The sequence below is a fragment of the Delphinus delphis genome, chromosome 10 (assembly GCF_949987515.2).
Source record: "Delphinus delphis chromosome 10, mDelDel1.2, whole genome shotgun sequence".
In the NCBI taxonomy this organism is placed as follows: Eukaryota; Metazoa; Chordata; class Mammalia; order Artiodactyla; family Delphinidae; genus Delphinus; species Delphinus delphis.
This window is the reverse complement of record NC_082692.2, coordinates 10,351,053-10,376,888: the sequence shown is the minus strand read 5'-3', so window position 1 is coordinate 10,376,888 and position 25,836 is coordinate 10,351,053. Positions and strand designations below refer to the sequence as shown.

The 25,836-nt window shown below is 36.1% G+C and overlaps 1 protein-coding gene across 1 annotated transcript in view; it reads left to right on the top strand.

Moving 5' to 3' along the window:
• Positions 1-25,836, top strand: part of RANBP9 (RAN binding protein 9) — an 89,329-nt gene that overhangs the window by 39,542 nt on the left and 23,951 nt on the right. The window contains exons 3-5 of the mRNA XM_060023618.2: positions 13,447-13,499; positions 14,423-14,590; positions 18,622-18,644. Coding sequence (XP_059879601.1) covers positions 13,447-13,499; positions 14,423-14,590; positions 18,622-18,644 — 244 coding nt within the window. The remainder of the gene's footprint in view (positions 1-13,446; positions 13,500-14,422; positions 14,591-18,621; positions 18,645-25,836) is intronic.

The following is a 25,836-nucleotide window of genomic DNA, read 5'->3' as shown; positions in this document are numbered from 1 at the left end:
ATCTTTATCTGATTTTGGCAGCAGGGTAACACTGGCCTTGTAGTATTAGTTAGGAAGTGTTCTAACTTCGGGGGGAAGAAGAGTCTGAGAAGGATTGGTGGTCATTGTTCTCTATATGTTTCGTAGAATTCATCAGGGAAGCCATCTGAGCATGGGCTTTTCCTTGCGGGAAGTTTTAAGATTGCTTATCAGTTTTGGTAGTTTATGACTTTCTAGGAATTTGTTCATTTTTAAGTAGGTTGTTTAATTTGTTGCTATATAGTTCATAGTATTTTCTTATAATCCTTTTAATTTTTTAATCTTTTTTAGTTTGGTGTTAATATTTTTTCTTTCATTTCTGATTTCTGATAATTGGAGTCTTTTTTTCTTGCTTAGTGGAACCAATTTTTTGGCTGATTGATTCTGTTGTTTTTCTGGTCTCTTTTATTTCTGCTCTAATCTTTATTATTTCCTTCCTGTTGCTTGCTTTGGGTTTAATAGTTTGTTGTTCTTTTTCTAGTTTCTTGAGGTTGAGAGTTGGATTATTCATTAGAGATCTTTCTTTTTTATTTTAGGCAATTGCAGCTATAAACTTCCCTCTAAGAACTACTTTAGCTGCATCTTATAAGTTTTGGTGTATTGTGTTTTCATTCTCATTCATTTCTAAGTGTTTAAAAATTTCCCCTATTATTTCTTTTTTTGTATTGGTTTTTTAGGAGCATGTTTAGTATCCATATATTGTACATTCCAAATTTCCTTCTGTTCGTGATTTCTAACTTGATTTTCTTGTAGTTGGAGAGTATACCATGTATGGTTTCAATTTTTTTTTAATTTATTGAGGCTTGTTTTATGGCCTAATATGTCTTGGAAAATCTGTGTGCACTTGAGGAGCATGTGTATTCTACCATGGTTGGTGGAGTGTTGTGTAAACGACTGTTGGTTCTGGTTGATTTATAGTTATGTTCAAGTTTTACATTTCTTGTTGATTTTCTATCAGTTGTTGCATCCATTATTGAAAGTAGGTTATTGAAGTCTCCAACCATTATCATGAATTGTGTATTTCTCCCTAATTCTGTGGGTTTTTGCTTTAAATATTTTAGGGCTCTGTTGTTAGGTTCATATTTGTATATAATTTTTATGTCTTCTTGATGTATTGACCCTTTTTATCATAATAAATATATTGTTTTGTTTCTAGTAACAACTTTTGTCTTAAAGTCTATTTTGTCTGATGCAAGTATAACTATTTCAGCTCTCATTTGATTACTGTTTGCATAGTATTTCTTTTTCCTTCCTTTTAATTTCAACCTATTTGTGTGTTCAGATCTGAAATGTCTCTGTAGACAACATCTCTTTGGATCTTTAAAAAAAGAAAAATGTGTTCTGTGAGTCTCTGCCTTTGAATGATTTTATCCATTTGCAGTTATTGCAATTACTGATAAGGGAGGACTTATGTCTGCTATTTTGGTCTCATGTCTTTTTGTTTTTCTGTTGCTTTCTTTTGTTTGAAGTAGACTTTTTAGTGTACCTTTTAATAATTTTATTGTGGTTTCTTTTCTGTAGTTTTTGAGTTATTTTCTTAATGGTTGCTCTGGAGGATTACTCATATAATATCCTAACTCAAAACAATATAAATTGGATTAATATCAACTTAATTCCAACAGTGTGTTAAACCTAGCTTCATAATATTTTCATTGTCTCCCCTCTTCTTTTTGCTATTATTGTCATAAATTATACCTTTATACAGTTTAGGCCAAGAGAGTTATAATTATTGCTTTATGTCTTTTAAGTTAGATAGGAGAAGAAAAGAGTTACAAAGAAAAATACACTTACACTGCCTTTTATGCTTACCTGTGCAGTTATCTTTACTGATGTTCTTTATTTCTTTGTATACATTTGAGTAACTGACTAGTTTCTTTTCCACCTTATTTCTTTTTTTTCCCACCTTATTTCTTATAGCACAGGTCTGCTAGTGACAGATTCTCTGTTTTTGTTATTTAGGAGCGTCTTAATTTCTCTTTTGAAATATAGTTTTAGTGGATATAGAATTCTTGGTTTATAGTTTCTTTTTCTTTCAGCAGTTGCAGTATATTATCCCACTGCGTTCAGGCTTCCATGGTTTCTCATGAGAAGTCTGTTGTTGATCTATCTGGGTTACATAGCATTAGTTATATAAAGCAATAATAGTAACTTGCTTTTGTGGAGTTTGTGACATATAATGAAGCAAAACATGACCACAGTATCAGAACATGTGGGAAGAGGTAAAAAGGTTTTTAAAAGTTGTGTGTTGCATTGCCAGCATTTGATAAATATACTAATTCAATCAAGAATATGACATATTAAAGGTGCAGTTTTTTAAACTTATGTGGTACTCATTAATGCAATGCCAAAATATATAGCAAAAAGCTAACAAAGGTCATAAAATACAAAGAGCACAGAAAAGGACAAAGCGAGAGAACAGGTAGGACGAATAATAAGTTAGTAAACTTAAATCTATCTATAATAGGAATTAAACTAAACTAGTCCTCTTAGTCTCTGTTCTTTGATATTTGGCACACTATTATTAACAATGCTAATAATGTATAATTTGAAATTATTTGTATTGATATATTGATCTAAAAAAACTTCATGTCCATTTCCCTTTTTAAACACAAGAAGTCCTCTACATATGAATGAGTTCCATTCCGAGAGTGCATTTGTAAGTCCAGTTTGTTCATAAGTCCAACAAAGTTAGCCTAGGTACCCAACTAGCACAGTCGGCTATATAGTACCATACTGTAATAGGTTTATAGTACTTTTCACACAAATAATACATAAAAAACAAAAAATAAAACGTTTTTAATCTTACAGTACAGTACCTTGAAAAGTACAGTAGTACAGTACAACAGCTGGCACACAGGGGCTGTCATCGAGTGAACAGGCAAGAAGAGTTACTGACTGGAGGAGGGAGAGGAGGTGGGAGACGGTAGAGCTGAAGGATCGTCAGCAGTAGGAGGCGGAGGGCAAGCTGCCATTTCACTCACTCCTGACGTCGATGGCACAGGTTCTGGTTCCTTGCTGGATTCAATTTTATCTACCCTTTTGAAAAAACGATCCAGTGATGTCTAGGTAGTAGCTCTTTTTTTCTCATCATAGATGACACAGTAGCACTTGATTACATTCTGAACGGCTGCTTCGTGAACAGTACTTTCGTGTACTGTTCTGTGTTTGGGTCCTGTGCCTCAAAAACTAACAGTGCCTCCTCAAATAAAGAAAACCCCCTTGCCGTTTCCTGCATCGTGAATCTCTTCGGTTTTTCAGTTACTTTTTCTTCCTCTTGTCTCTCTTCGTCCTTTCTCTGGGCCTCCAGTTCCATCAGGTCTTCATTAGTCAGCTCCTTGTGTTGCACAGCAAGGAGTTCAGTGAAGTCGTCCTCTTGCAGATCTAGCTCCAGCTTCTTGCTGAGGGCCACTTGGTCTTCTTGCTGGAGACCTCTTTGGACTCCTCATCCACCTTCTCAAATCCACGGAAATTGTGAACACACTGCTGGCAAAGGTTATTCCAAATCCCGTTCAGGGTGATGGCCATAACCTCACGCCAAGCAAAGTCAGTGTTTTTTATGGCCTTGTAGATGTTCTAGTCCTTCCAAAATTGTCACAGGGTTGTTCCTGATTCGTCACTTGCCTTTACTGTCTGATGAAAAGTGTGACGTAAATAATATTTCCTGAAAGTCTCTATAACTCCCTGGTCCATAGGTTGGATGAGGGACACAGTATTCAGTGGCAGATGCACTACTTTGACATTGGGATGAAAGTTGTCCCATGAATGGGAGAGTGGCCCGGAGCACTGTGGAGCAGCAAAAGAATGTTTAATGGGACGTCCTTCTCCAAGCGGTATTTCTCTACCTCTGGGCTAAAGTGGTGGAAAAACCAGTCCTGGAAAATGGCCTTTGTAACACAGGCTTTGGGGTTACTCTTCCACACAACAGGAAGAGAGAGCCCTTGGCTATGTGTTTAAGGGCTCTTGGGTTCTCTGAGAGAGGCTTCAGCTTCATATCACCGGAAGCATTGCCACCAAACAGCTGAGTTAGCCTAACCTTTGCTGCTTTATATATAACCTGGCATCAACTTTTCCTTCCTCCTTACTGATGTAACTTCAGTCTGGCATCCTCTTCCAGTACAGTCCTGTCTCATTTACATTAAAAACCTGCTCGGGTAAATATGAGCCTTCATCAATAATTTCTTGAAGTGTTTCAGGAAATTCCTGGGCAGCTACCGTATCTGCCCTTGCTGCCTCACCACTTACTTTTACATTGCGAAGGTTGGTTCTAGCCTTGAACCAGTGAAACCAGCAATGGCTGGCATTAAAAGATGTGCCCTCTGATTCTTTGCCGTGTTTCTTCTTCAAGTCTTCATAAAGGCTTCTGGCTTTCTCTTGAATCAGCATTAAGCTGAGCACCTCGACACATGCTGATCCTGCATCCACACAAGTTTCTCCATCTCCTCCATCACTTTCCCACACTTCTTCGATATTGTTGTTGACACCATCGGCACAGCAGACTTCACATGTTCCATGATCTTGTCCTTATTCTTCAGAATCGTGCTGATGGTCGGACGATTCATGTTATAAGAACGAGTGATGTCTCCCATCTTTTCGCCTCTTTCCACTCTCTCAATTGTTTTCACTTTTGTTTCCATTGTTCTCACTTGGCACTTCTTAGCAGCACCAGCTACGTCACCGCTGCTTTTACGCTTGCTTGTGGACATCCTGGGCTTGAAATGAAGATCCTGTACTCTGTACAGTACTGTACAGTAAAGTACCAAAAGCACTACCACTCCTAGAGGATGCACTCACATGACAACGTACACCAGACACATGAACTAACTTATGTGACTGGACATGCGAACGCACGTTGGCATCTTTGAAAGTTCGCAACTTGAAGGTTCATATGTAGGGGACTTACTGCACATAATACCACAGTAAGTTTCTTGTCCGTCAATTCTTTCCACTCCCTCACTGCTACTGAATTTGAGTGTGTTTTTATATGTCATGCAACACCTCAAGCATCTACCAGCTTTCTTGGTTCACTGTTTGTTGGGAGCCACACCCATCCACATCTGGTGTTGCATATTTCCCCTGTCAACTCCTTCCACCACTTCACAATAACTCACAAGCTGCAGCCCTGCTTCACCTACTTCCCCAAGTAAACTTCAGGTCTTTTTCAGTGTAAGGTACCATATTTATTGTAGTATTTATGTATTTCTTGACAATTCAACGTGTAAAACCATTTTTATTGAATTTTGGTGTTTTTTTTTTGGATTCTTATATTTTTAAAAATATGTTACTAATGAAGTTTATGACTGTTTTGCTCTTAACCCCACTTCCCCCATAAACTCTGTGGTTTTTATTGCATCATGTTGTATAGTGCAGTGATTTTAAGGAACTCAAATGTCATGCTATGGTAGAACTGACTGTAATTGCTCTATCCCATATGTGCCCATTACTTTGTCCACCCAATGATCCATCTTATTTTTTGATGCATTTCAAAATAAGTAGACTTAACTCCTAATTACTACACCATGCATATCACTAAGTAGAATTTGATACTTGCTTATTGTTCTTTTTTTAATCATCATAAAAGTAACATACAGTGAAGTCTGAAGTGTACCATTTGATGAGTTTTGCAGATGCATACACCTGTGAAATGCAAGCTCCCATCAAAACATAGAACTGGACCATCATCCTTAGAAGTGTTCCCTCATACTCTTTCCCGGTTAGGCCCTGTCCTCACCCTCTCAGAGGTGACTGTTATTTTCATTTTGTCTGTTCGGAACTTCATATACAGGCATACCTTGGAGAAATTGCAGGTTCAGTTTCAGACCGCCACAATAAATCAAATGCAACAAGAAAGTGAGTCACATGAATTTTTTGGTTTCCCAGTGCATATAAATTATGTTTACATTATACTGTAGTCTGTTAATTGTGCAATAGCATTATGTCAGAAAAAGTATTTACATTAAATACTTTACTACTAAAAAATGCTAATAATAAAGAAAAAGTTTGAAATATTATAAAGAATTACCAAAATGTGACAGAGACATGCAGTGAGCAAGTGCTGTTGGAAAATTGGTGCTGATACACTTGCTGGATGCAGGGCTGCCACAGACCTTCACTTTGTAAACAAACACAGCATCTGTGAAGCTCAATAAAATGAGGTATGTCTGTAAAGAGAATCATATGAGAAATCTTAGTACGATTTCTTTGATTCACGGAAACATCTTTTGGATCATCCATGTTGTGTATATCGGTAATTCATTTTCCATTTTATTTCTGAGTAGAACATACCACAGTCTGTGTATCCATTCATTTGTTGATAGATACCCAGACTGTTTCAGTTTTTCCTCCATTGTGAAGAGCTCTTACGAACGTATTTGTACAAGTCTCTAGGTGCACGTAGTGCCTTCATTTATCTTTTGAGTGGAATTGCTGGGTCTTGGGATAAGTACATGTTCGGTCTTTTGAGACACTGCCAGCCATAGTTCCAAAGGAGTTGTCCCGTTTTACATTCCCACCAACAGTGTATGAAAGCTCTCACTGTGCCAAATCTGTGGCAGTACTGGTGTGGCCAGTCTTACATTTTAACCGTTCTGCTGGGTGCATGGTGGTATCTCAGTGTGGTTCTAATTTGTGTTTCTCTAGTGACTGACTAGTGCTGTGTAGCAGTTTCATGTGCTTCTTGGTTATTTGCAGTATTATTTTGTGAAGTGTCTATTCAGATCTTTTGTCCATTTATAAAAATTGGATAGTCTTATGTCTTTTGAGCAGAAGATTTTAATTTTGCTGATGTCTGATTTATGAGTTTGTTATTTTATGGTTCTTGCTTTCTGTGTCCTGATAGGTATTTGCTTTATCCCAAAGTCATTAAGACATTTTCACGTGTTTTTTTTTTAGAAGCTTTATAGTTTTAACTTTCGTGTTTAGGACTATGATCCGTCTTCAGTTGAGTTTTATATATTGTGTGAGGTAGAGATTAATGTTTACTTTTCCAAATGGGTATCAGTTCTATCACTGTTTGTTAGAAAAACTTTCCTTACTCTTTTGGATTGTTTTGGCACCCTTCTAAAGTATTAAATGATTGTATAAGTGTGGATCTCTTTTTGAGCTCTTTTTGAATCCATTCCATTGATTTATTTGTTGATCCTTAATTCTGGTACCATACTGTCTTGCTTACTCAGGTTTATGGTAAATCTTGAGGTCAGATGGTGTAAGTCCTACATCTGTATTCTTTTTCAAACTTTCTTTGGATATTTTAGATCCTGTTTATTTCTGTATAAACGTTAGAATCAGCCTGTCAGTTTTTACAAAAACCTCCTAGCGTGAGTATAATATGGATTGCATTGACTCTAGAGATCAATTTGGAGAGAATTGCAGCCTTAATAGTATTGAGTCTTCTAGTCCATAAATGTGATATATCTCTCCATTTATTTACATCTTCTTTAATTCCCCCCGTCAGTGTTTGGTAATTTTCAGCAGAGAAATTCTTCATGCCTTTTTTTCAGTTCTTAAAATGTTTTATGCTTTCTAATGCTATTGTAGACATAATTGTTTTTTAACTTTTATCTTCTTAGTGTTTACTGCCAGTATATACAAATACAATAGATTTTTTTATACAATAACTTTATATCCTGCAGCCATATTAAGTTCACTTATTCTGATTATTTTATGTTTCTTTAAGATTATCTCTTGTTAAATTAATGTTATCTACAAGTAAAGTCAGATTTATTTCATCCTTTTTTTCCCCCAAATAGGATGTTTTTATTAGATGAATATATTTATATGTCTGTATTCAGCTTTAACAATAAGATGTGTTGGGACTTCCCTGGTGGTGCGGTGGTTGAGAATCCGCCTGCCAATTCAGGGGACACGGGTTCGATTCCTGGCCCAGGAAGATCCCACATGCCTTGGAGCAACTAAGCCCATGCGCCACAACAACTGAGCCTGCGCTCTAGAGCTCGTGAGCCACAACTACTGAGCCCGCACACTGCAACTACTGACACCCACGTGCTCTAGGGCCCGTGCTACGCAATAAGAGAAGCCACTGCAATGAGAAGCCCGTGCACCTCAAGGAAGAGTAGCCCCCACTTGCCATGGTTAGAGAAAGCCCGTGCACAGCAATGAAGACCCAACGCAGCCCAATAAATAAATAAATAAGCAAGCTATGTTAAACTCTAAAAATATGTCATACCATTACTTCGTGAGATTTTTTTTTTAAATCAAACTAATCATTCATTCATTTATACATTCCTTCAAAACTGTGCATTGAGCACCTTCTATGTGCCAGGCCTCCACTGGGCACAGAGAATAAAATGCTAACAGTCACAGTAACACAGTTCTTGTTATAAATTTGGCACATCTCTGAGTTCCTTGCATTTGCAAATATACTTAGCCCGCACAACAAGCCAGTGAGGTAGGTTCCGTTATTATCAGCACATTGTTCAGATGAGTAACTTGCCCAATAAGTTCTGCCACTTATTAGCTGTGTGACATAGGACAAGTTATTTCTTCCTTTTTTATTTATGCCTTTTATTTCTCTTTATTGCCTTATTGAAATGCTTAGGGTTTTCAGTACAGTGTTGAATAGAAATGGTGAGAGCTGGCATTCTTACCTTGTTCTTGATCTCACGGGAATAGCTTTCAATATTTCACTATTACGAATGCTAGCTGTAGGTTTTTTGTAAATGTAGGTTGGTGAAGTTCCCTCGTATTTCTGGTTTGCTGAGAGTTTTTATTGTGAATAGGTGTTGAATTTTGTCAAATGTTTTTCTACAGCTAATTACATGATCATAAGAGTTTTCTCCTAATTTGATAAAATATATTGATCGGTGTTTTGAATGTTAAACCAGTGTTGTGTTCCTGGATTAACACCACCTGGTCTTGATATATTATCATTTTGATATATTGCTAGAATTCTGTCTTAATTTACCTGTTGGCTTTTTAACTAATATCTCTGTAGTTTTTTAGTGGCTACTCTAAAGATTTTAGTATATATCCCTATTTTCATAACTTACTAAGAATTAATGTTTTACTATTTCACATAAAATACAGAAACTTGCAACCGTATAGGTCCATTTACTGCCTCTTCCTGTACTTTTTGCTGTAGTTACCCATATGTATTATATCTACTTATCTTATCAACTGGGCAATACATGTTATTTTTGCTTTAAGGAGTCATACATGTTTTTAAGGAAATCAAGAGTGAAAACAGTCTTTTATTATGTACCCATGTGTGTGCCATTTGCAATGCTCTTCTTTCCTTCCTGAAAATCGAGGTATCTATCTGATGTACCTGTATATGTTATATCTGGTATACCTTTATATATATATATCTGATTCCTTTCAGTTTGGCAGATTTACTTTAGTATTTTTCTTAGTGCAGGTCTACTGGCAACACATTCTTTTTCTCTTATCTGAGAAATATTTTTATTTCGCTTTCATTCTTGAAGGATATTTCCTTAATATAACACCCTGTGTTGGCATGGGTTCCCCTTCCCCTTTTCTGCTCTTGTGAATGTTTTGCTCAGCCATCTTCTGGCCTCTTCGTATTTTCTTCTGAGAAGTCAGGAGATATTCAGCTTAGCGCTCCTGTTGAAAGTAATGCATCATGTTTTTCTGGATGCTTTCAGTATTTTCTCTTCATTCTTAGTTTTTAGCTCTTTGGCTGTGGTGTGTGCCTATGTGTGCTTTTCTTTGTACTTAACCTGCTGAGGTTTCTATGCTTTTTAAATGTGTAAATTTTTTTCTTTTACCCAATTTGGGGAATTTTTCTCAGTTTTTTTGTTCCATTCTCTTTCTCCTTGTGGGAGTTCGGTTACATTTATGTTAGACATTTTGCTACTGCCCAAGGGACTCTCTTTTTATTCCATCAGTATTTTTTCTCTGTTCTTCAGATCAGTTCTGTCATTGTTTACTTACTCATTTTGCTATTTCCAGTGTGCCATTAGGTACATTAGTAAATATTTATTTCAAATATATTTCAGCTCCAGAATTTCTTGTGTGTGTGTGTGTGTGTGTGTGTGTGTGTGTGATACGCAGGCCTCTCACTATTGTGGCCTCTCCCGTTGCGGAGCGCAGGCTCAGCGGCCATGGCTCACGGGCCCAGCCGCTCCGCGGCATGTGGGATCTTCCCGGACCGGGGCACGAGCCCGTGTCCCCTGCATCGGCAGGCAGACTCTCAACCACTGCGCCACCAGGGAAGCCCCAGAATTTCATTTTTTTATTGTTTCTTTTTCTTTGTTGAAATTTCCTATTTCATTCATTACAAGCATATTTCCCTTTACATCCCTAAGCATAGTAACAGCAGCTGCCTTAAATACTTCAGCTTTAATTCCAGTGACTTGAGGCTCTCCCGGTCATTGTCTTGTTTGTCTTTTCTCTGGAATATGGGTCATGTTTCACTATATCTTTATATGTCAAGTAATTTTGAATTGTATTCTAGCACATTATAACTGGATTATAGATTTTTAAAATTCTTAATAGCGTTTTTTCAGTAATTAATTTTAATTACATTTCATCATTTTCTTTTCTAGTTGTCATTTCTTTGTCCCATGCATTCCTTCTGTTTTCACTTGTCTTCCTGCTAAAGTCTATTCTCAAATAGTTCTTTTGTGAACACTTGTGGATAGTAAAGTGTTAGCTTTCTTATGCCATAAAATATCTTATTTTGCCCTCATTCTTGGATGATGCTTTACCTGGGAATTAAGTTCTAGGTTGACAGTTCTTTACTTTCAGTACTTCGTGCCATTGTTTACAGTCATCACCTGTTGCTGGGGGGAAGTCAGCTGTCATTTTAATCGTCATTCCTTCTGAGGTAATCTGCCTTTCTTTTTGGAAGCTTTTAGGATTTTGTTTGCATTGATAGTTTGTGATGTGTTTTTATCTTTCTCTGTTTGTGGTGTGCACTTTCAACTTACCAACGTATTTTTCAGTTGAGTTGTGGAAAATCACTAGCTAAATTATCTCAGTAAACATTGGTGCTCCACTGTATATTTTAGTGATGGTGATTCCTTTTTTTCTTTCACATAATCCTAAATGTATTAAAAAAACTTTTTTGTCATACTCTCCATTGTTTGATGTCATCTAGAATGAATTCATGTTCCAGTTGTGTATTTTGTTGGTCTTATATATATATTTGGTATATTTTAGAATTTTGTTTTTGTGGCCTCATTTTAATTAGAAAGTTTAACATTTTTCTCCATTTTGTTTATCTATCTAGTTCTATACTTATTCCCTTTATTATACTTTATAGTTGCTTTCTAACTTCTGGGTCCCCAATCTAAAACCAGGTGTACGTTAGAGTTTCCAGGTTCTTTCTTCAAAGTGGTATTGGGAGTATTGCAGATTCAATAACAAATCCATTCAGTAACTTTGTTCAGATCTTAAGAGGCTATTCCTTCCCCCTTCCCTTCAACTAGGCAACAATGTCAAATGAATTTTAACCAAGGCAGCAGGTGGTATCAGTGTTTTCTTCCCCTTCAGGAGGGGAAGCCTATTCCAGTTGTTGGCTTTAAGCAGTGAGCATAGCTAATGATCCCCTTGTGGAGCCTTTTTAGTCTTTGTTTCCTCAGGAGAAACTCCTACCCATTAATGGGTGCTCAAGGACGCAGAGCTTTACAGGGCCAGAGCACAGTTTTGTGTTTCTTCTCAAAGATTATCTTGTGACTTACTACTTTTTAAAAAAATAAGTAATTACGTTGTATACTGTATTTGGAACAAAGGGGCTGAGTCAAAATACCAACTTATAGAGTCTTGACTAGACATCCAAAATGCTGTTTCTTAATGTTTTGTTATTCTTGTGTCACTTGACTCTTACTCTTATTAGTAATATTGCACTTGTGAATTCCATTTTCTGAGTTTTAATATCTAGTAGGACAAACACTGTTTTTTTAAAAAATTTTGTCTTGATCAAAATTCTGTTTTTACATATGAACTTTTAAAATCACTTTCTCTAGTTTTAAATATTCATTTGGAGTATATCGTGAATCTCATTACATGTATATATTCATTTTAGAAAGATTGCTATTTTTATGCTGTCAAGTTATCCAGATACCTAAAATACTCATTTATTTACCACTTTTAAGATATCATTCTGGAGCTTTACTTGAGCTCTTTACTCTTGTTTTATAATTTCTGTAGTTATTATGACTGATATGTCTATATATTCCACTTCCTTTCTCTAGCTGGTTGTTACTAGAAAAGAAGCTAAAATGTTTTTCTTAAATTCAGTCATTTTTCCAAAATAACTAGTTAATTCTAAAAGCTTTTAGTATGTTCCATAGTTTCCTATGTATATAATCAGAGCAACTACAATTAAGATAATTTTATGTCTTGTAATATTTATACTGGTTATTTAGTTCTCTTATTAAGCTTCCTATTTTCTTATTTTATTAAACTAAAACCTTCAAAACAATGTTTAACAGTTGTTGGCATCTCTATGTTCCTGGTTTTAATGGAAATGACTTCAGTGTCTCACTGTTGAATGCCTTGCTTGCTGTATTAGATTTGGAAAAAGGTGTGTTATATTTAAGTAGTTTCCTTTTATTTTTATTTGAGTTTTTATTAGGAGTGGTAGCTGAAATTTGTCAGATACCATTTTAAATCATGATACAATCACCGACAATTAGCCTTCTAACAAATGGATTCAGTTTGCTTTTTTATTTAGTTTTTCTTTTTTTGCGTCGATACTTATAAATATATTTCTTTATGCTTTCCCCCTTTTGAACTGTCTTTATCAGTTTTTATTAATATCTTATAAGCTTTTAAAATAAATTGCATACCCTAATAATTACCTTTTCCTCTTGTATTTCTTTTGTGGAGATAATTTTGTTCTAGTGTTTCATAAATTAATAATTGAGTCTCATATTTAAGTCCATGTTATCAATTTGCCAAAATACTTTTGGAAAACGAATATATAGATACCCCATAGCATATACTTTTTAGTATAATTCTGTTAAGTATTTCAGATGTTTTTATATGAATTGGATATCTTTTCAGTATGTCTCCATGTCTTTGTGTGTGTATGTGTGTGGAACTAGATTTTTACTGTATCCTTTTGAAAACACATTTGTTTCTTATTTAGTATTTCGTTTTTCTTCCACAAGTCCCTCTATACTTTTTGTTAGAAGTCTTAATTCTAAATATTTGTGTAGATACGTTGGAAAGATTTTTATAGTTTTTAGAGTATTTAAGTATTAATAATACTTTGGGTATATTTATGAATGATTGCTATAGGAATTTGCTGTGAATCTGGATTTTATTGTTGCTTAATATTGCCCTTTTTGCTATTTCATGAATTCTAGTAACTTTTTTGTAGCTACCCTGTGAGTTTCATCTTGGGCTTGGTTCAATAATGTTTGAGAGTGTGTGGTAATTTATACATATATAACTATAATAACCAGCTTTTCTTCCTTCCTTCCTTTTTTTTTTTTTAAACAGTTACATGGGAATTGGTCTTTCTGCTCAAGGTGTGAACATGAATAGACTACCAGGTACACTTGTAATTGAATTACAGTACAGTCTTATGGCTAACTCTGGCTAAAAATGTCAAGTAATAACTTGGAGATAGTTAAGTACATTAATCTTCTATATTTTTAATCACTTATGAGTTCAAAGTCGAGCTGAATGGTTTTAATAAATTTTATGCTATTTAGCAAAACATAACAAGTATACCATGCATTGTTTTGTTTTGTTTTGTTTTGCTTGTTTTTGTTTTGTTTGTTGGTATTTTTAACTTCCAGTACATAGTCATATCAACTACTTTAAATGTTTTAATGTGGCTGGTTCTGTTTCCTACCCAACACATTCCTAGGTTTTAAACCATTTATAGTTGTTTTAATATTCTGGGAATGTAGGCTGATATTAAAAGTAAACTAAGAAAGGTGTGAATTGAGGTAGGAGAACTGTTTCCTAAAACCATTAATCATATGGAAGTGATTCTTCGATTATATTTTCTGGTATTCTATTTACTAATGTTAAAAATTAACCTTGGAGGAAATTTTTTGAAAATTGAAAGAAAAATCTTTTGTTATATTAAAGTGTGTGTGTGTATCTGTGTGTGTATGTGTGTGCTTAAACCAAATCAAAGCAAAATTCCTTTGGTCTATTACCAAAGGAAATATGCATGGAAAATGTGTCTTGCTATGTTTGTTTGCATTTTCTGATAGGAGTCCTCTCTGTTTAAGATATATTTTAGCATTCCGTGTGGTGGATTTATTTTCCTTAATGTGGTAAGCAGTGTTTTATATAGAAATTATGTACTGTAATTGTTGAGAATTTAAATGTACTTTTGGGAATTTTATCTTTGTACTATCTGTTGTACTATTCTTGCTTAGCTTGTTATAATCTTAGTGAATAGCTCTAGTATAGAGTAACCTTACTTTTCACTGTAAATATACTGGAACTTTCTCTTTAGGCTGGGATAAACATTCATATGGTTATCATGGTGATGATGGACATTCATTTTGTTCTTCTGGAACGGGACAACCTTATGGACCAACTTTTACGACTGGTGATGTCATTGGCTGTTGTGTTAACCTTATCAACAATACCTGCTTCTACACCAAGAATGGACATAGTTTAGGTACTAAGATAATGAATTGCATGTTAAATAACCAGATGTTATGATTATTGTACTTACATCATGGTAGTAATATTTTTGTGTAATTCTCCTTTATGAGTAGTTGCCTCTGGAAATTATTTCTTTGCTCCTTCTAGGTAGAAGCTGAGGAAATGGTGACAATTTAAATCCGAAGTATAATGGACACATATTCAACTAAAAACCCTTATTTTTTACAATGAAGGCCACATTGTATCACATATATAGGACTAACTAGAAATAACCTCGTACTCAGATATTTATTCTAGTAGTAGAAATGCTAATTGTTTTCTGCTTTGCTTTGAATAAAGCCTGTCCCAGTATGATCCAGTTCTCTAGGTAACAGTTGCTTAGAAGAAAGAGCTGTCAGTTTTTAGTATAGTACGGGGGTAATGACAAAGCGAGAAAAAGCTTGATGCCCCCAACCAAATGAAGGGCGTTGACATACTGAAAAATCAGACCTGCTAACAAAGGTTGATAAAGGATGGTGACTACAAGTTAGTTCTGCAAAAGTGAGCAGAATTAAATGAGCAAATAACAGCAAAACTTGTAAAAGACAGGTGGCAAATAAGTAGATTAATGAAAACATGAGGAAATCTATCCATTGTAAGACTAATAGGAAATCAGGGGTTTTAGTTGAATATGCATAATACTTCAGATTTTAAATTGTGTATAATTGTTATGCTCCCTTTTCTTAGAAGTTGCTTGTTTTTGTTTTATATTAAAGAAAGTATAAAGGATAGCAAAACTGATGCTTTAAAAGTAAAAAAGTTTCACATTATTTTACTGTTTGAAACATCCTTGATTTATGGCAAATTATTTCTGTTGAAGTAAAGTGAAAAAAGGCAAAAACTAAGTAACTCCAGAAGGCAGAAAATTCAGTTTGCTTATTAATAGTATTTAAAAAGTAAGCTGCAGATAGTATGCTTAGACATATGGTAAATGTTCTTGAATATAATACAAAAACTGTTCTGTAATTTCATAGTAGAAGATTCTAAATTTTTGGCTACATTGGTAATAGTCTTTTTTTTTTTTTTTTAGTGTCTCAACATACTCCTTATATAAAGTTACTGTCTTCTTCATATTTACATTCAGCTTAAAACTTTTCCTTCTGATTATTAATATTGATTTTGAAGTCCTGTGCTATCTAATTTAAAGGTTGTCACAAAGATTCTTACATTCTTTTTGGTGCAAGAGTGTTGATAAAGGTCGCCATGCAGATTATATGTATTTGTGATTTGATTGCTGTGGCAAACTGGTTTCCAGAAGGATACAGGCATTGTAGTGTATTTGTTGTTAGTGCTCAGCTCTGACTTACCAGAGCAGTTCACCGGCATAGTCTTCGTTGGCTTGGCTGCTTAAGATATTTGCGATCTTAAAGTAAACCAGGAGAAATCTGCTTTTAGGTATGACCTTCAAAAATGCAAAAGGTGACATTTTTAAAACCAAAATTAATCTTTTTACAGTTTTCAAACTTTATTTCAGAGAAGAAATTTTATTTTAGGAGATGAGAAGATCATAGGTGATGTGATATTATTTTTTTTCCTGTTAGATTTTCACAAGTATTTACCTTGAAATTTTCTTTTGAGCAAGGAAGCTGTTTTTAAAATGTGAGATGCTGTTTAAGAAAAGGGTGCCTAATGATAGGATCACATTCTAGAATTAAGTCACTTTGAAATATTTGGCATTATTCATTCATAAATTTAGTAAATATTTATTAAGCACATACAGAGGCAGTATAACAGTGGTCAGTATGGGTTCTTTAGTTGCCTGAGATTATCTCCTGGTTTGGCTGTGTGACCTTATGCAAGTTACTTAACATTTCTGTGCCTCAGATCATAAAATCAGATCACTATATTACCTACCTTATTAAAGTTGTTAGAGCAAGCCAAAGTGATGCATGTGAAGTTCTCAAGTGATTGCCCGACACATAGTGAGTACTCACTAAAGGTTATTTATTATCGTTGGCCAGGTGCTGGGGGTGCAGTGGTAAAACATTGGTGAGCAGAAAGTGTTCCACTGGAACAGAGGCCAGCAAGCTGTGGTGGCCCATGGGCCAAATCGGTCTCCTCTCTGTTTTCTAAGTAAAGTTTCATTGGAACACAGCTACACCCATTCATTTATGTACTGTATATGGCTGCTTTCCTGCTACTGTAGCAGAATTGAGTAGTTGAAACAGAGACCACATGGCCTAGAGAGCAGAAAATATTTACTTGCTGGCCCTTTATAGAGTAGTGTGCTTATCTCTGATCCAGATTCTAGCATCTAGAAGATAAGAAATTACTCAGTTATGCTTCCCTTGTATTTCCCAAAGTAGATAATTTCTGCCCCAAGGCTGATACATCTTTAGTTTCTGTCTCATGAAGGTTTTCAAAATATATATTTACTTACCATATAAAGAGAAATGGAAAGGTTTTTGAGAAAATAATTAAAGGAGAAACATTTCAGTATGCAAGTTAATTTACTTGAAATTTTAAAATTTTGTTTTATTGATTATCATTCATCAGTTGAAGATAACTTTTCAAAAAGCCTCTTGATAATCAGATTAGGAAATAGGGGGAAATTATTTTCTGTGTAAAATTTAAATAATTACACAGCTTGTTAAAGTGCCGTCTTTGTGGTCTGAACATGCATAGGTTGTGGATGCTGTATTTGGCAATGTTCAAAAGTATTCATCTATAGAATTAAGTTGGGTTTTTCATTAGAGGTTTTGGTAAAGTAAGGATTTCAGTAATTACTGACAGAAGGGAATTTTTGCTAAAACAATATGAATTTAGACAATCTTTATCAATAGACATTTTTGAGGAAAATAATTGATTAGACTGCTGTTTTATGAAAAATGGTAGAAATATGTATGGTTATATTTATTCTTGCTGCTTTCTGTGTTCTTTTTAGTTTTCTGAAATTTTTAGAATAAATTCTCATATTCGTTTGGCCCATAGTCAGTTTGCTTTCTACTTACTAATGAAGCTGAAGGTAATCCGAATGTTTTATGGAGGGTGGGGGGATCTCCAGCTTCGCTTTTCCTTTTGACAAGCTAACATGAGTTCACTAGTTTTTAAAAGTCATAAAAACAGTACTTTAATTACAAAGCACTGTTTTTACTGTTTATTTAAAAACATGTACAATAGAGATTTAGTCACTTTGCCTTTTAACTTTATTACTTTAATAAATAGAGTTAGATACTTGTGTTTTCTGGTGATACAGCACAATTATAGAGCCGTAGACTCTCAAGTGGGAGGAGACCTTAAAGATAATATAACAGGAGGGCCCTCCATTTTTAGAAGGCGATCAGCACTGCAGAGGCAGTGGTGCTGGCGTGGCTGTATTTGTGTCAATGTGTGTTTACACTGGAAGAGCTTTGCTTAGCTGGCTCACCAACACTGCCCCTCCCATTCTTCTAGAGCTCAGTCTTTGTAAACCTATGAATGAGGTCCTGCAGAAATATTTGGTTTGCTTATTACCTTATTTTCAGCTAAGTAATATATTTGAATATTTGGAGGGAGATTACACCATCACTTTGGGATGTCAGTAGATGTATTCCGGTGATATTGCCATTGTGCAAGTGTACTTGGTACATGACTGTTGAAATTACTGTCACCGGACATTTAAGAGAAATTCTCAACTGTATAAATCATTGTCCTTTGAAGGAGGAATTAAAATTTTTTGTCCAGAGTAAGAGCTCTGAGAATGTACTTTTATAAGATTTTTTTAAAGGAAACAAAAGTACTATATTTTCTATTCACTCCCCACCCCCATTTTTAACAGAAAATCTTTCCTTTCCCCTCAAAGTTATTTAAAAGATAAATATAGGTAAGGAAGATTAAATAGTAAGGTTGGATAAAGCAGCTTAGGTGTTAGTGAGAAAAAAATTAGTCTTATTATTTTATATTTAGCTTTTTAAGTTTTTTCTTCCTTTGCTATTTTTCCCCTTCTTTTTAGTTAGAAATTCAGCTTGTCGCCATACTCTGCCTTTGAAAAACAGCTTCTAATGCCACTTTTTTTTTTCTTTTTAGGTATTGCTTTCACTGACTTACCGGTAAGACATAATTTCTTGTAAAAGTAGTTTTGTACTTTTAATTAAAAGTATATAAGAACTAGTACTAATCATGTTTAAAATGCAGTCTTATTGGTAATTAAGTTTATATGCCATGCCATGCATAAGCTAGAACTCCTTTCTCAAGCTACCGTTGGTCTGGACCATCAGAAATTAACCTCCAAATTGCACTGGACACCATTGTCCAAGGGAACTTAGCTGTAGCTAAAAACTCAGTGGGAAATGATTATTTAAAATACACTTTTTGGTGTCACTGTGGATTCATTCGAAATATGTCTCTGGTATTGCTGGACTTTTTAGTAAGTGGCTGTGCAACACTTCTAGTCATTCACTAATTCAGTGTATGTTGAGTGCCGCTGTGCTGCAGGTTCTGTGCCTGGGCTACACTGTTCAACAAAACAGATAAAGGGCTCTGTCCCCTTGGAGTATTCAGGCTGAGCAACTTAGAGAATAAATAATGCATTAAAAATATTTTTAAAAGATTTAAATACTTTTTAAAGAAAAAGAAACAGTAGAGCTTGGGAGTACCAAAGACAGAACACACGTGGTATAATTTGCTCACCTTTGTTCAAGGTAATTCTTGAGCAGAGACTTTTGAGGAAGTGAGGGAGTTAACTAAACGGATACAGAGAACAAGAACGTTCCAGGAAGAGGGAATAGTTAGGGGAATGGTACTAAGGCAGTAGCACATCTGGCATGTTTGAAGAATAGCATGAAGGGAGGTAGAGAGACATGAAAGTAGGAGGTGAGTCAGATATGATGACAGGGAGGATGAGGAGATCATCTAGACCTTGAGGGACATTGTAAGAGCTTGGGCATTTACTCTGAATGAAATACAAAGACACTGCAGAGTGTTAGTTATTATGGTATACTGGGATGAAAAATAGACTGCAGGGGGAGGAAGGGTAGAAGCAAGCCGACATGTGAAGGGCTATTGCAGAAATTCAGGCGGGAGATGATGCTGACTCAGCGTCACTAGAGATGTAAGAAGCAGTTTGATTCTACATACCTTATGCCCCAAATCTAAGGCTCTATCAGTGTAACATGCGTCATATGTAGCCCAAGGGCAGGGTGGTGGTGGTGGTGGTGGTGGAAACGAACAAACTAATAAACTATGATAAAGTGCTTTCGTATCATTTAGAATTGATATTCTATATTCACTGAATGATCTCTTCAGGTATTTAACTTTTTAATCAGTATCACATTACACACCTAAAAATGTTACAGTAAACGATATAAATTGATCAAAGTTTTCCCCAAACTTCTTCATGTTCAGAGTCCAACCTTTTAAAACACTTGTTCAGAGTTAATGTCTGTGGTTTTCTACATGATATTGTCTTCTCTGCCATTAAGAACATTTCTTAAGAGTTCTCCATTATGTCTCTGGCACTTTCTTCCAAGCTCCTGACCGCATTGTACAGGGTTTCATATGCTCACTTTCTTCATGTGACCAGAAGGTATTAACTAAAGGTTTTCTGACACAACAAGGACTCTGACATTCCTTTCTCAGTTGGTCCATAGTGGCTTGTTGACTAAAATGTCTTAGGAATTGCATTTATCCAGCTGTTTGACCAGGAAAAACAGTCAAGACTCAAGTTTTTGGTGAGCTCATCCTTCAGCAAATTCACACCTATGCAGGTGGTGACCACTGCTGCCTCATGACAGCTGCCGGAACAGACGTAAGGTGCCAGTGATTATAAGATACATTCCAGCTCTAGAAATGTTTTGAGAGAGATGACAGGAGACTCAAAGGCAGAGAATAGACACCCTATCTATAGGTTATTAATCTTCCTGAAGAAAAATCCTAGAAAAACCAGAAGAAATCCAAGTTATAATAGAAAACAAGCAAGGGAAAATTTGGAGTCTTACAGATCAGAATTGCTCATCAAGAGGTGTTATTTGATAAGCAGTGATGGAAGAAGTGTTTATCTTTTTGAAAAAATATATAGTGTTAGGATTTTGTCTGTATACTACAGTAGGTTCCAAATGGATTAAAGAGTTAAATGATTGATAAATAAATAAGATTTTTTTAGAAATCTGAGAGCCAAGAGAATTTTCTGATGGATTGGATGTGAAAATGTAAGAAAGAGGATTTGACTTCAAGATTTTTGGCCTGAAGAGTTGAAAGAACGGAGATGCCACTTACTGATATGGAGAAGGCTGTATTTTAGCTGGAGCACTTTTTTGAGGGGGGGAATCTGGAGTTCATTTTGGATAAGTTTAAGTGGACTTGTCAAGCATGCAGTTGGCTATACAAGCCTGGAATTAAGAGAGTGATCTGGGCTGGAGATGAAAATTTGGGAGTCACTGGCATTTCAGTGTTTAAATTTAAAGTCATGAGACTGTTTGAAGTCAACAAGGGAGTATGTGCATGTAGAGAAATGGAGCAAGGACTGAGTTCTGGGGCGTGCCATACTGGGGAGAAGAGAAGGAACCCGCACCAGGAAAGTGAGGAGCAGCGATCAGAGAGGTAGGAGGAAGACTAAGAGCTGGGTGTCCTCAAAAAGCCAACTGAAGAAAATATATCCAGAAGGAAGGAGAAATTAACTGTGCCAAATGCCACTGCAACATACCACATAAGACAGGGCTGTTGATCAGTGGGTTTAGCAGAGTGGAGGTCACTGGTGACCTTGTCGAGAGAGTTTCAGCAGAGTGACGGAGAAGTCCTGACTGGGACAGGTTTAAGAGAGAATCGGAAGAGAGAAGCTATTATAGATTATGGACAGCTTTGGAGGATTTTGACCACAGTGAGGAGTAAAGAAGTGGGATGTGGTAGCTGGTGGTAGAATGGGGAACAGTAGGAGATTTTTTGTTAGATTCAGCAGGGTGTTTGCTGATGAGAACGATTCAGTAGCGAGAAACACAGTTGATGTTGTATACAGAGAGGAAAAGTAGCAATGATCGTACCCTCGACTGGACAAGGGAAGTGATCCAGTGTGTTAAGTGGAAAGGGGAGGCTTTAGAGAAGAGCGGCTGTGGTGGAGGGGCGGGGTGTAGGTGCGGGCGCAGGTAGGCAGGTTCATGTGGCTCAGTATTGTTGCAGGGGTTTTGCTAAGGCTCCATTCTGAATGGAGTTGGTTAAAGCAGGGATCCCCTGGGCTGCGGACTGGTGGCGGGCCGTGGCCTGTTGGGAACCGGGCCGCACAGCAGGAGGTGAGCGGCGGGCGATCGGTGAAGCTTCATCTGCCGTTGCCCACCGCTCCCCGTTGCTCCCCACCACTCCCCATCACTCCACACCGCTCTCCATCACTCCCCATCGCTCCCCGTCACTCTCCATCGCTCCCCGTCACTCCCCATTGCTCCCTGTCACTGCCCTTTTTTTTTTTTTTATGACTGTGAGATCTGGGATTTCCACATGTCGCTCCCCACCTCTCCCCATCGCTTGCATTACCGCCTGATCCCCGCCCCCCTCCAGTCTGTGAAAAAATTGTCTTCCACAAAACCAGTCCCTGGTGCCAGAAAGGTTGGGCACCGCTGCGTTAAAGGGCCTACATAGCTGGTTTGCTTTTCCTTTCTTCCCCCTCTTTTTGTGGCACTGAGCAAGTAAAACCAACTTGTCAGTTAGCAGGTTTTGTTCCTCACTGATAGCTAGTGGGGATCATTTGAAAAAGGCTTAGCTAGTTGTAGACATGTTGACTTTTTTTTTTTTTTTTTTTTTTTTGGCGGTACGCGGGCCACTCACTGTTGTGGCCTCTCCCCTTGCGGAGCACAGGCTCCGGACGCACAGGCTCAGCGGCCATGGCTCACGGGCCCAGCCTCTCCACGGCATGTGGGATCTTCCCGGACCGGGGCACGAACCCGTGTCCCCTGCATCGGCAGGCGGACTCTCAACCACTCCGCCACCAGGGAAGCCCAACATGTTGACTATTTTTGTGTTGCCTTCTGATTATTTTTTGTCCTGCTTTAGAATCACCAGTTCTATTTTTTGCCTTGTCTGTGATTAACCAAGGTTGTTACTCAGCTCTGTAGCAGTGGGTAAAGTGGTGGTTATGGTGGTAGTTGTAAGTTTTCTCTTAAGATACAGTGGCTCTGAGAGCTCTTTTGTTTTTTTATGACTGTGAGATCTGGGACTTCCACATGTAACATATCATTCTTCTACTTAAAAAGGAAAGAAGAAGTTAGTCTTTCTCTTAAAGGCACCACCAAACAAGTGTTTCTATGTTGTGTACCTGTGATCCTTCACTAGCCAGTTGTAGCATTCAATCCCAGTGGAGAGTATGTTCACAGAAAAAAAGTGTACCTATTACGGAACATAGGGTGCTTTACATCTCAGAAAACCTTAGATGTTTTTCAAAATGATCTTTCTTCCCCAGCTCACCTCACCAGTTTGAGAAATGTCCGTGTATAAGCTGACTAATTCAGTTGGGATTAGATAAATTCTTTTGTTATAGAAGCTATTCACGTTTAACATGATGCTGCTTTCTAGTTCCTTGGCCTGATTTGAAATCTACCTTTTATAGAAAGCATTATTTGCTTCAATTTTCTTTAGAAAAAAATCTTTTATATATAAAAGAACAAAACTATGATATTGAGGATATAATTTTATTGTGTATACTTAGCTTTTGAATAGCATTTTTAGTAGCTGTCTTCATCTTTCATGGGTTAATAGAAATGAGACCTATGTATTTTTCTGTTCTTTTCGTAGAGACTTAAATTATTCTCACTTCTAATTCTACATAGACAGGAGTGCTTTTTTTTTTTTTAACTTAAAATCAGTTTCCCCGAAAACATTGTTTTACATATATCCATACTCTAGATAGATGCTACAGCGTGGATGCACCTTGAAAACATTATGCGAAGTGAAAGAAGCCGGACAGAAAAGACCACCTATTGTATAATTACACTGATATGAAATATCCAGAATAGGCAGATCTGTGGAGTCAGAAAGTAGATCAGTGGTTGGCAGTGGCTAGGAACTGGTGGTCTGCAGAGAGGGACTGCTAATAGGTATGGAGGTTTTTTCGGAGTGATGCAAACGTTGTAAAATTAGATGGCGATGGGCTGCACAGCTCTGTGACTATACTAAGACCCATTGCATTGTTGTACTGTGCTTTTAGAAGTCTATAATTTAGCAATTTAGAAGTCTATTATATTTTTAAAAATTTGTAGTTTAGTCAGTTAAGGGCTGTGTCCTTAATCTCTCCCTCAAGTTTTAAGGTTGAGTAAGTGGAATAAAAGGTACAGTTAGTTACTTTTCATTGAGCTTAAACTGACTTTGTCATTTTTAGTTTTTTATCACTTTCTGATTCCAGAAGGTAATATAGAGTGTTAGTCAAATGGTAAATATTTATAAATACAGGAATGTATAACAGAGAAGTTCCTTATAATCCCAGACTCTGTAGATACAATGATTGTGTTGAGTGTGTACCCTTCTAGATCTGTTTTAAACTTAAGTTAGCCAGTATCTCCATAATTGAATGTAGGATGGAAGAAGACGGGGTCATAGCTGAGGCACTGTTCTATAGCTTGTTTTCTTCATTTAGGAATGTATCTTGGGCCTCTTTCTGTGTCAGTATACACATTTTTAACTCTTCTTTTTGCTTGTTTTTTATAATATCTTACTGTGATGTACTACCGCAATTTGAAGATGTACATTTTTGCATATTTTAACATTTATGATATGGGGTGCATCTTAGAATCCATGGCCTGTCAGAGTTTAATGGGCAGTGTTTTTGCTTAGACATAAAATAATGGTAAATCTTGTAGTTAGTGGGGTCTGAGCTTCAGTGATTGTGGTATATAATACCACCTGTGAATAGACATTCTTTTTAATTTTTTATTTGCTATTACAAATCATGCTGTGGGACATATATATTTGCACATGTTTGTTTTTCTGTGGGATTAATTTCTTACAAGTGAAATTGCCTTGTCAGTTTTAATAGATTTTGCTGAATTTCTTTCTTAAAAGGTTCTGTGGGTTCACATTGGTATGTACAGTGGATGAGAGGGCTTATTTTCCCAACGTTCATCAGCACTGGGTATTATTCTCAGTCTTTAAAATCTTAATCTGCTGTGCAAAAATATCTGTTTGTTTTAATTTGCATTTTAAAAAGTTCACTATGTCTCTTCATATTTTTATCATCTTATATTTCTTCAAATTGCCTATTGCCAATTAAATTTTTTTGAACTAGTAATCTTTGTCTTCCTATATTGTGAGAATATTTTTTAAATATTTGGAACATTGATGCTTATATGTGTGGCAGATTGTTTTCTATAAAGTCTAGTTTTCTTGACATAAGAGTCTTTGGCTTTATATATTTTTGTTTTAAAGTATGTCACAATTTTGTAATGGGGTTTCATGAAAAGAATACTGTGCTACGAGTAGAGAGCCATGAGTTTTTTCCTTTATGTGTGTCATTAACAAGCTGTGTGCTTTTGGAGACACCCCTTAAGCTCTTTAGGTCTCAGTTTTCTCATTGATGAAATGAGAAGGTTGTAATAAGTATCTCACTTGTCTTCGGCTTAAAATTCTATTAACTTGCAAGTTTTGTTGATTGTTAAGAATCAGTACATTTGTTCAGTATCTTTGTGTGCATTGTGTTACCATTTATTTTCCTAATCCAGTGTGAATATATTTCTCAATATTTTGACACAGTACTCCTTCTGTTTCTGGTTTTGGTTGCTTGGTTGGTCAGCTGATTTTTAAAACACCCTCTTTAAAAAAAAAACAAAAAACACCCTCTTAGCTTTTTGCAGTGAAATCTGTCTAAGCACCTTATATGTACACACGAATTATACTCAATCTTTACCTAATTTTGTACTGAAAATACTTGTGATAACCATTAAAGCAAAGAGATAAGACATGAATACAGAGACTGAAGATGAAGTAGGATTTGGAGTTACAGAAAGAAAAATTGAACTTAAGATTTGGTGTTAAATACACCTGTGTTCTAATCCCACCTCTGCCATAGTGTAGAACAACTGTGAGCAAGTTAATTTACCCCCAATCCTCAGCTTCTGTATCTTTATAATGCAAATAATAATAATAATGATTTAACAGGAGAATTATGATTAAACCTGACCGTTTAGTAGACATTCAGTAACTTATTCTCCGTTTAGATGTAACAACTAGGGATAGAGCCAAAAGAAGGACTCCTGTATTTTTGTACAAAATTTTTGAAGCTATTAAACTTGATTGTTTTACCTCGAAATCTTGGAGTATATCTTGGAGTAA